Source organism: Chrysemys picta, chromosome 3 (assembly GCF_011386835.1).
Source record: "Chrysemys picta bellii isolate R12L10 chromosome 3, ASM1138683v2, whole genome shotgun sequence".
Lineage (NCBI taxonomy): Eukaryota > Metazoa > Chordata > Testudines > Emydidae > Chrysemys > Chrysemys picta.
The window spans coordinates 119,234,899-119,247,083 of record NC_088793.1 but is presented as its reverse complement, the minus strand read 5'-3'; the positions used below and the strand labels follow the sequence as shown (position 1 = coordinate 119,247,083).

Below are 12,185 nucleotides of genomic sequence, written 5' to 3'. Positions count from 1 at the left end.
TGAAGCCAAATTGGGGGCTGGACCATGTGGTTAGGGCCAAACACTAACAGGAATTTGTAGCTGAAGTTGATGGGAAAGTATGAGGAGTGCCAAGGCCAAATCTTTGGTTGTTCCCTTTACAGATGGGGCCTCACGGGAATACTGTTTTATTCACTCAAGGCTTCTTGGTGAACCTTCTATTGTGCTTGGCCTGCAGCTCCTCATTAAATGCTTTTGTGTGCAAGGTTAAAATAAATGTGACTGGGGTGCTCAACTGGCGAAGGGTGAATTAGGGGTGATTCTGCCTGAGGCTAGAGCTAAGACTTTAGTCTGTGAGATTTTCAGTTTAAGGGTTGTTATTACTCAGATTAGGCCCTGCCCATGAGCTGTCCATATCACACCCAGCTTTTGAACTGTTTTGTATAATACTGGAATGGGCTGTTATTTGTGCAATGTGTTTACCCCTGACTGGTTACAATTTGGACAGCTTCCTGTTCACTAGAAGGGATATGAGCCAGGTGAGTGTGTCCAGCTGCAGGGAACCTTTCAGCAGATGGCAGGATGTTTGGGGTTCCCTTTAACCATAAAGGAAAGAGACAAAAGGATCCACATGCAGCAACTGACATATTTAGCATAGAATTAGACACAGCAGCAGGTGTTTCACACCTCCCTGGAGATAAGTAGAGGGCTTATGGTTATTGAGTCAAGGAACTAAAAGCTCTAAAAAGCAGCAGACCGGCTAAAAACAGCTGCAAATGATCATAAGGCATCCAAACTTGACTGCAAGGTGATAATGCCCAACAGGGCATTCTGTGAAAACCTAGTAGCTGCCCCCTCGGGTGTTAAGCATCCCTTGTTTGTCACTCTAACAAACAAGATACGAGAGGATGGGTGGGGCAGGAGAAATGGGGAGGGAATTCCTGAAGGAGTTCAATATAGTATCATATTAGCAAGCCAACTGGAGATACATAGACACAATTGGTGTTAACTCAGAGGTTTTACATTATCAAGAGGATTGATGTATTCAAAAGTGGCCTAAGGAGTGGCTTGAAATGGGTGTACACATCATTATCTGCCAGTTAGTAGAGTCTGTGCAGCTAATGCAGAGGTTATGGGCCAGTGTGTTGCACTGTTATTAAATATCTTTTCACCACAAGACAAATTCTTGGTATCGATACTGGTTTTGCCAATGCTCTCAATTTCAGAAGGGCAGATTCTGGTAACTAATGCTGTTTGCCAGTCAAAACTGGTTACCAACACCCTGTTCTTGTGGAACCATAGCTCCTGACGGCCTTAAACACTGGCAGAGAACTCCATTGGCTCAAAGACATTCTAGGTTTTCAAGGCAGGTTTCACTGAGTTCAGAGTTAGGAAAGGCATCCGCCCACGATTGGCCCATTGCCAAAAGCTCCTGGTGGGGAGATATGTGGTGTGACTAGCGCACCACAGGTTGGAAGCATCCACCATGGGGCCAGTCTGTTGCTAGCTGACAGGATTTGCAGAATAATGTGGGGAGTTTTATTAGGGAAACTCGTGAAGGGGTTGGCCCAGGGCGAGAGGACCCAGCGTGCAGGTCAGGCACCCCCATAGCCACTCAGATTTGGTTTAGTCAGGGCCTTGCCTAGACTTTGCCATTGTAGAAAGAAAGCAGTTTTATTTAAAGCTCCTTTCCCTTACACTAAAGAATGCCACAAGTACTGTAGTGTGGTCCCTGTGCCACAGGAGTACTCTGAAACTGGCTGATGTACGGCTCAGACAGCAATCTGTGCTCCTATAGCAGATTCCCAAAATAGATCAGGCAGCACACAGGACCATGACAGTGTTAAAGGAATGCTGCCTGGATGAATGGGTGTATCCAGTAAAAACTTGGAGGGTCTGCTTGCCTCTGCATATGCATGAGTCAAGCTTTGTGTGTGTATTTGGGGGTCCTAGTTAACTGACAAGCTATCAGTTTGCTGTATGATCAGAAAGGGATTCTTATCTGGGGCTCAATACAGTAAATTTAGCACATACTCCTTTTAGGATTGGCGCAGCCTCCGTGGGCATCGATTTTTGGATGTTTCAGGCTATTGAAGATAAGATGTTAGAGAGCCTATGTCCACGCTATGGAGGAGTCAGCAGAGCAAGTAGGGAGCATATGTTAAAACCTGTTTCTCATTTTTAGGGGAAATCAGAATTAATGTAACTGTCTGGATTTGTGGGTACTCAATGGTACACTGGCTTCATAAGCAGGTGGTTACATCAGCCGACTGATCTCAGCTGGGCTTCAGAGCCAAAGTTCTCTATACCAGCTTGGCAAGAGCAGCATGTTATGGGACATTCTTGGGTCTCTCTTGTACTAATCTGTGGACATTTTACATTGCCTAGCATGCCGATAGTCCATTAGGGAAGAATCATCTTAGAATTTGCACCAGGCTCAATTTGAAAATTAACAGTCACTGGGATTTAGGGTGGATTACATAGCTATGGCTAAGGACCAGGTTGGTCTGGTCAGAAACACTAAAGGCAGATGTGTCAGAGAGCTGGCAGACACGCACAAATAGATTTGATCAGGAGAACCATGAAACAAGAAGCTGTCAGTCTTTCTGCCTCTTTTGGATCTGTGCTGATGGTCAAAGAGAGCAGGAATGATGCCCCTGCACCACGGAGGGAAAAGAGTCCACTTATCTGATAAAGGATCCAGTATGTGGTTGAGTTATCAAAAAAGGACCAAGTTTGACAAGAGTTAACTGCCAGACAGTTGGGGGGTGGGATGGGGGGGGGGGGGGGGGAAGAATGCAACCAAGCAATTTGCTGGTATCTCTGTAAATGGTAACAGGCTGCAAGGGGAGAGCTCTGAGGATAAACCTGAGCAGAGGACCCTGGATGAACTGGTGGACTCCACAAGCCTGTGAGGTGAAACGAGTCAATCACAGAACAGCAGCATCCAAACCAGACATCACATGAGATTGCACACCAACAGCAGACAGAGCTGAATGACTTGTAGTGATGAAGAGATTTAAAGTAAATTGTGCACCCCACTTGTTCTGTCTTTTTTTTTTTTTTGAGAAGTGAATTTTGAAGCAAAGGAAAACAGACTGTTCTTCAAGGTGTATTAAAAAAGAAAATATATGGGATCAGGACAGAGGATAATCAACTGGAAGGAAGCAATTTCTTTTAGCAAGACACTAGGGTGCAACTAGGTATGTCTAAGGGAGTAGCAAGGGGAAATATCCCTGCCTACTTCCCAATTACCATGGTCTCTATTTTCCATACCATTCAAAGATGCTGGAAATCAAAACTACCAAGTTCCTTCGTAAGGCTGATCTGCACGTTTGCATCCCAGCTTTTAAAGCCACATGCTTTGTTTTCCCTTTACCCTGGTAAAAGAATGTGTGTTGTAATTACCAAAGTAAAGTTTCAGTCTCTTCCCAAAGATTAATGCTACAGGTTTTGTTTGGCTCCAGTCAGGATTTGTACGCAGGACACTTTACATATTTAAGATCTACTTCAAGTATAGTACAGAAGACAAATACACAAGAACATAAAAATACAGAACATACACCCACAGCAAAGAACCTAATTTCAAGTCACAGGTTAAAATGGAACCAGAGTTAACAGGCAGAGTTTATAGAAGGATACAAAGCAAGGAACCAATTAGTAGTAACCAAGTAGACAATCCCAGTTGGAATAGGTTACTAAATCAAATGTCTAAAAAAAAATTCAGAACATCTGTAAAATGCCACAAGGAGTCCGGTGGCACCTTAAAGTCTAACAGATTTATTTGGGCCACCGGACTCCTTGTTTTTGTGGATACAGACCAACAGGGCTACCCCCTGATACTTGTAAAATGCCAGTTAATAACGTGATCTGAAAGAAAAGTAATTGTTTTAAAACTCAGTGAGAACATTCTAGGTTAAAAACAACAAAATCTTTAGGTTCATTTTGGGATGAAATCTGAGAAAGATTCCAATTTTGGTTTTAGAATTTGGGGGGCGGGGGGGTGGGGAGGAGAGGGCACGTGGGAGAGTGACCCGATGAGGTCCTTCACCATGTTGAAGAATCTTTTCTGCACATTGCTTCAGAAAACACTAGCAGAATTCGAGTGACTGTATTTGATGTAGCCACCAATTCTGTTCCAGTCCTGTGGAAAGAAATGGGGAGGAGAAGCGCTGTGCTAATAAATGTGTATTATGAAATACAGATTTGATTTCTGATACTTCCAAACAGCAAGTTATGTATGCATAATGAACAAGCAAACCGGAAATTTCAAAATCTGATCTCCAGCCTAGTAGAAATGTGCCAAAGTGGAATTCAAGTTTGGCCCAAAATAAGATAATGCATAAAATAGTCCCACAAAAAGAAGTGCTCATTGATTATTTTTCATCTTGCCTCTTTCCCTCCTCCTCACTACAACTCAACATGAGGGTCTCCATTTATTAATTGTGTAGATAAGACTCTTTAGAAAATAGAAAAAAAGTGTCTCCAAACCAGGTAAACATAATCCAGTTAATTACAAAAAAATGGTTTTAAAATGTCACCCTATAATTGTGATAGCAGATGTTTTTACATGCACCCATTTCTTCTGTAACGTAACACAAGTATTGGTCATAAAAGACATGCTACAGTAGATTGTCAGTTAGGTCAATGATAATGTTACAAATTAGTATTAGATCTGCTACTGTAAATACCTCAAGTTAAACAAAAATTATTGTAAGATATGTTCTGATTTGAATTCTCATTTGCATTCCTTATATAAACATGCCATTTGAAACTCTCGATGTGGGTACTCAGTCAATACAAATAGATAAGGAAAATGTTACTTATATTGAGATTTAAAAATTAAAAAGTCCCCAAATAATATACAACATTTTGCTGTCAAAATGTTGAATAATAGAACACTTTAGACATAATATTTCTTAAAATGAAAGAACAGTACAAATGAATATATAAAATACCTTTGTAACCACTGGTGCTGAAAACCAGTGCCAGACTCTGTAAGGCTTTTCCTATCTTCTGATATTCCTTGGGTAATGCTGAAGGAAAAAAAAAAAAAAAAAAAGTAAAAACAAATACTGTTTTACACTTTCACTGCATTATACAGCGTTTCTGGTACCAAACAGCTATTCAATATTAACCAACATTTATTTTTGGGAAAAATGTTCTAGAAGTCCACCATAAGCCATATGTATGTATTACGTTTTATGAATATTTTTGTAGCGGCAACCACTTTTAATAAAAAGATAAAATACTGTCTTTATTTAGTCCTTCTATAGTTAGCTTAAAGAGATGCAATAGTATCTGCACAAAAGGTAGTATTGCATATCCATACTTGAATAAATTGACCATTCCAAACTCATGCAGATAAAAACCTTCAAACTGGACTATCACTTATTTTAAAATATAACTGTGTATAAGTACATATTTTAAAAATCACACACCAAATAAGGATCTGTCTCTGTATATACAATCTATGTATGTGTCTCTATGTATATAATGAACATGACATATTGTGAGTGTGTATATCTAGATCTCTCTCAATATCATATACAGATATATATATATATATATATATATATATATATATATATATATATATATATATATATACATACACACACACACAAAAAAAACTCTTATTCCCCTCCCCCCCCACTACACTAGAGGGATGTATGTTTTTCTAAGAAACTTTGCCCATTGCGCCTTGAGCAGGGGTGAAAGTAACTTAAAGGACTTACCGGTACGCCGGAGTCCTGAGCAGGGGGCATGGCCTCAATTGGAAGAGGCAGGGCCTTTAAATACCCGGGCTCTTTAAATCAAGATTTAAAGGCCCAGGGGCTCTGGCTACGGCTGGGAGCCCCGGGCCTTTAAATCACCCCTGGAACTACCAGCTGCAGAGTGGCTGGGAGCCCCGAGGCGATTTATAGGGCCCAGGGCTACGGCCGCCGCTACTGCAGCGGACCTCCGAGACTTTTAAATTGCCACCGGAGCCCTGCTGCCGCTACCCCAGGGCTCCAGCAGCAGGGCTTGGGAGGCGATTTAAAGGGCCCAGGGCTCCAGCCGCTGCAGGGAGCCCCAGGCCCTTTAAATTGCCAGCCCGGGGAAGCCAGTCTGGCACAGCATGGCATACTGGCTTTTGCCGGTATGCCGTACCGTACCGGCTTACTTTCACGTCTGACCTTGAGGAAAGAACTGAAAAGGTCATCATGTGTGTCCATACTTGCTTATCTAAAGCAACAAATGTGTTTAAAAAGCTTGATTCAGGTAAAATGTCCCCCATCATGGAGGCTTACAAGTATTCCTTCATTTCCTCTGTGAAGAAACCGAAATATTGTGTTTAAATGAACCCCAAAACTGGGGAGGGCGTCACCTTATTTGGGGAGGGCGTCACCTTATTCCAAATTCATATTCATGTAACCTATACAAATTCATCCCAGAAGTACAGTGAGATTTTTTTTTTCTCTTAAGTGAGCCATAGCTTCCTTTTAAAAATAAATTTGTTTCAGTGATGTATCCTTGACCTGGAGTTAGTAACATGAAGACAACCTTTTATCCGAAGAAATTGCATTAGCTGCAACGTTATAGGTCATCATAACATTCTTTAAAAAAAAAACCTTCTTAAAAAGACAGACATCAAAATTTCAAAATTTAATACTTACAGTAGGAACTAACAACATTATATACAATTATAAGGCTAACAAAATGCACTTGTATCTGTATTATACAATTTTGGTGTTCTATTATGTCTACACAGACATGCATGCACAAATTATTTCTCCACAATGAGGTTAGAATAGCTGTGGTTTATGGCTGAACTTTTAAATTATAAACAGTATTCATAATTCATATACTACAGACCCATAGGCCTGAAGTAATCTCTGAAATGGAAATAGTATTTTGCTTGTATGAACTGTCCATTATACAAAAAGAGACAGAAGTTGAGATATGTTTGCTTTTTCATTTTTGTTTTTAATTATCTGTATTTGGGGAAGTGTATTGTGTGGATAAAAGAGGGACTAAGTAGTTTTCAATTGCTCTGACATTTTAGTATTCAGACCAACATAAATGGTTTTTGACACCATACAGTGGGTCTCTCTATTAGTATCTTTAGGCCTGGTCTACACTGGGGGGGCAATGGGGGGAAGAGAAGGGAATCAATCTAAGTTATGCAACTTCAGCTACGTGAATAACGTAGCTGAAGTAGACGTACTTAGATCGACTTACCGTGGTGTCTTCACCGCAGTGAGTTGCCTACTGCTACTCCCCCGTCAACTCTGCCTGTGCCTCTCATGGCGGTGGAGAACAGGAGTCGACGGGAGAGCACTCGGGGATCAATTTATCGTGTCTAGACTAGATGCGATACATCGACCCCCGCTGGATCAATCGCTGCCCACTGATCCAGCAGGTAGTGCAGACATAGCAAGAATTATACTAGATCAGGTATTCTAAGGGTAAACATTATTTAATACATCACATTTTAATTTTTATTTCTTGTGACTGGCATTTCCTATGCATTGTGTACCATTCACAGTACTATCCCTCTGTGTGCCCCTTTAACCCAACACTCCATCCTCAATTTTCTCCAGCCTGCCAGGGTATTGCCATTCAGTTTTGATACCTATGCAATCCCCAGCAATGTCAGTCTGAATTTATGACAAAGTGGCCACGCCAAAAGAGAAAATTTGTATTTCCAATATTTCCTTCTACCACCATGTGTCATTTTAAATATATTATGAAAGCGAATATATAAAAAAGGACTAAAGGGATACTCAATAACTTTTGGGTAAGATGGGTTCAGATAACTAGGGATCCCTGAAATTCCAACTCCTGTGGTACTCCAACCCTGCAAGAATAGATCTGCACTGCACTCAAGCAAAAAGAGAAGATGGGGACTGCTAATACAATAAAAGAACAGAGCATGGAGACAGAACCAGGAACTTCCGTCCCATGCCTTGTCTCCTCCATCCTAGATACTGGAGGAGGAGAAAAAAAGAAGCAGTGGTTTGTGTGTTTTAGTTTATGCAGTTCCTGAATTCTGTAGATATTCAGTTCCTTCTTCAGTACAACTGTTGGGGATATAATGGACATTTGGTTACCTGGAATTTCACTGCAATAAAATATTAATTATATTCCACTACTGTTGTAATAATTACTGTTCATAATATTAAAACATTTTCTCAGCTGGCCACTTATTCTTAGTTTATTATTATACTGTTCTATATTGTAGTAACAATAGACCAGGACTCCACTGTATTAGGTCCCTGCCCCATATTTTTTTTTTGTAAACAAGGAATGCAGAGTAGTTGTCTTTTGGGTATAAGATTAATTAATTATAGTAATAAGCATTTTGGAGCTTTAAAATAATGATTATGTCTAGATAAAAACTATGTTAAGATGTAGTTATGGTTGAGAGTATATATTAATAATTTAAATACAATACAGAGATGTTGCAATTATCCCCAGACCAAGTGTTATAAACTCAGGAAATTTAGTTAAGGTGTAGTAACATTGGGGAGGGGGGAAGGAGGGGAAAAGGAAAAAAAAAAAATCTAATCTTTTTTAGCACTGTATGCCTTACTAGTAATTTTCAGTGTATGGTTTCATCGTAACATAGGATATCCTCGAATTCAGTAGATTTAAATATGTTTCAAATTTAAATAATAAATACAAAATATATCTAAATACACCGCTACCCTCGATATAACGCTGTCCTCGGGAGCCAAAAAATCTTACCGCGTTATAGGTGAAACCATGTTATATTGAACTTGCTTTGATCCACCGGAGTGTGCAGCCCCTCCCCCCCGGAGCACTGCTTTACCACGTTATATCGGGTCACGTTATATCGAGGTAGAGGTGTAACAATAAAAGAGCAAGGCAGAGAGGACTTAAACTTATAAAGTTTCCAAGTGACACTTACGTCCAGTACAACGCTTCCAGTGTTCTTGTCCCACTGTCAACAACTCTTTGACTCCATCATCCATGGATTTGGTGAATCTGCCTACTGCATCACATTTCTGTTCTCTGTGGAATAAGAACAATCCCATTACAGACAGATACAGAGTTGTTGCAATTTGCTACAGTTGGCATTTAAACTGATGCAATGGACTTTTGAACAAGTACATGACTATTATTAATAATAACTTTTACAACGCCCAAGAGCGTATTAAGCATTTCACAGAACTAGTAAAAGACTGGGGTGAAATCCTGGCCCCACAAAGTCAATGGCAATTTTCCCACTGACTTCAGTGGGGCCAGAATTTCACTCCAGGTCCTTTGCCTGATTCATACTGTTCATTATACTTTCCATCCTTTAAAAGAAGTCTGCAACTGGATTATCATTCTTGCCCTGGATCCTTATGGATAAGGAAAGGTTTACATAGCTAATCCAAAACATCCTCTATGGCAGTCTCACATATAAAGGATATATATCATTGCTGTCGTGTATTTTAAATGTTGTGAAGAAAATGCACCCCTAGCGCACTAGCTATACATTTTTAAAAAATTTAAATGTGAAGAAATAAATATTAAAAAAAGACAACAGAAGTCTGATTTCTTAAAATGATGGAACACACAAAAACAGCAGCAATATCCTATAGTCACAGAGACCAGTCTACAAAGGGTGAATCTGATATGAAAATTAATCTCAAAACTAGACTACCTCTTCAGGGAGAATACAAATATAGTCTCAACCTGAAGATGGCTAATCGATTTAGGATAAAGAGCTGCTGATGTCTCATGGAAGAAATGCTAATATTTTGTGCTCAAAAACAATCTGCCTGGAATTCAATTTATGTATTTCTCTTTCACTTTACTATGGGTATCTGCATTACAATATCAAAACGTATATAGCACTGTACACACAGGAATGCACTGAGCAATTAACAGAGTAGCTCTATAAATGTCCTAACATTTTCATTAACATTTTTCCCCAACTATACCATATTTTATCTAGTGCCCATGAGACCATTAAGAAGTAGGTATGATCATCTCTATTTTACAGAGAGCAAGAGATTAAGTGACTTGGCCAAAAATCACAGACTGGGTCATTGGAAGAGCTGAGACTAGACCTCAAAGGTTCCTAGATCCCAGCTTTGTGCTTAGGTTACTAGACATTTCTCCCTGAAAGCAGTACCTGATCATTCTCCATGAAATGTCAATTCTTTGTTTGCAATATCAACTTGTAATTGAGAAAGTTTCTGTGACTTTAAACAGGAAAAACAACAAAATAGCACAACTTTAAAAAGCCAAAGATCTTATTTTTATGCAAAGTCCCAAACACCGAAGAATGCGATAACAAAAAATAAGGCCCGCATTCCAAAAAAAAAGTTACCCTGTTTATGTGCCACCCAATTAATTATAATAGGACTAGATGATAGAATGAGAATAGGCATAGAAGTAATTGTTTCAAGAATTAGGCCACATGTTTTTAGGATCCTCAGTGAAAGGTGCTCTAAATGATTTGACCACTTAATGGGAAGGCTGACTTACAATATAATAGTGAAAATAAAATATGCAGAAATGAAATGTCAGCACATTCACCTTGGACAGGAGACAAACCAATAGAGCAAGAGTTATATTTTACACACCTGTGGACTCTACTGAAAAAAATGCTGAAATTATGATAAATATAAAGTGAGATTTAACCCATATGCCATTTAGTGTGAGATTTGACTACCTTCCAGGAAATAAATGGACAGAAGACTTAGGTCTTGTCTAAACACAAAAGCTGTACTGATTTAACTTACAAATGAGTTAAGTAAGTAAGTTACAAGTGCAACCCCCTTATGTGGGGAATTAAGTTGGTTTAAGAGTACTTTAGATTGAATTAGTTTAAAATAGATGCCTTATTGACTGGCAGATTTTCTACTACAGTGTGTCTGTTGAGAGAGATTAATAGGGTAGATTGGTTGAGAAAAGAATGGCTAATGAAAAATCAGAGTGGTAAGCCCCAGAATAAATACATTTTTTGTTAAGTATTTTTGAAGTTACCCTATAACCACCTGCTTTCTTCTACTAAAGGAGATAATTCACAGAAATATTATGAATTAAGGCATACAAACCTACTATTTTTTATTCCTGTTATTAAAAGATATATTATGAATGGCATGTACGTAGATTGAGACTTGCCCTTGAAACAAAAACAAATAAGCTTCCTAACTTAGAGGCCCTAACACCTTACAGCCGCCTCATTTCTCTTTCCTGACTGATGAGAAATGTTATGCCTCTTGATAGTATTTTTAGAAATCAATTCTCCTGGAGCTCTCTTATCACATCATTCTCTCACTCACATACAAAATCTATTTAGTATCAAGGGGTTTTGTACCACATTGATACCATGGTATTTAAGCACATAATTAAGGTTGAGGATGAACAACTGATTTTGAAATGGAAGAGACCTAGAAGTCCGTTTCCCTGCTAGGGCAGGACTGTTTCCTTCAATATAGATAGATATTACTCCATGTACCACAATGATGTTGCTTTACTGATAAAATGCTCAGCATAGGCCTCATATTTCTAAGTCTAGGTACAGTATGATATTGCTATTCTAAACATTTTTCATTCAGTCACATCAGCTCATCCACAAACATTTAATGTCTTCACAGACGTACAGACATTATGGAAATCCATGTGAACACCCATGTTCTACAGTAGATTGGGGGGCGTGAGCAAATCTCTCATTTTTCTTTCTAAAACAAGATTATGGGAATTACAGACAGGAACTGCAAATGAGATCCAATTTATCACCCTAAGGTTAGCTAAGAGAAGTGTGTGTGTGTGTGTGTGTGTGTGTGTGTGTGTGTGTGTGTGTGTGTGTGTGTATTCCTTTACACTTATATAAAATTTGCCCAATTTTTTATATAACTTTTTTAAAAAGTTTTTAAAAGTTTGATAATTTAAGTCACTCTTCCCTCATTTGTAATAGATTTCTGCTGGTCCTTCACATCAGAATGCTTTGCTAAATGAATTAAACATTATCTTTTCCATTTTATGCACAGGATTGTTTGTCTTGCTTGACAGGACTGTCTACCTCACATTACATTTTTTTGGATACATTTAGTTGCTTTGGAATGATTCAGAACTGTCACAATAGAGAACAAAATATACCATTTAACTGGAGTGCTGGCAGGTTTCAGCGCCAATATTCTGCCAACGCTCATCGACTCTGATTCAAGTTAGTTGCAAAGAGAAGTCCTTTTAGGATCTGCCTTCAATCCTGCATGTGCAGA

General features: G+C 39.1%; 1 protein-coding gene across 7 annotated transcripts in view; it reads right to left on the bottom strand.

The window, feature by feature from the left end:
* LOC101943505 (palmitoyltransferase ZDHHC14) overlaps positions 1 to 12,185 on the bottom strand; it is a 324,118-nt gene that overhangs the window by 19,950 nt on the left and 291,983 nt on the right. For all 7 annotated transcript variants that reach the window (XM_008177690.4, XM_008177694.4, XM_024112258.3 and 4 more), the window contains 2 exons: positions 8,876 to 8,979; positions 4,917 to 4,994 (listed from right to left, as the gene is read on the bottom strand). In XM_008177690.4, the coding sequence (XP_008175912.1) occupies positions 4,917 to 4,994; positions 8,876 to 8,979 (182 nt within the window). The remainder of the gene's footprint in view (positions 1 to 4,916; positions 4,995 to 8,875; positions 8,980 to 12,185) is intronic.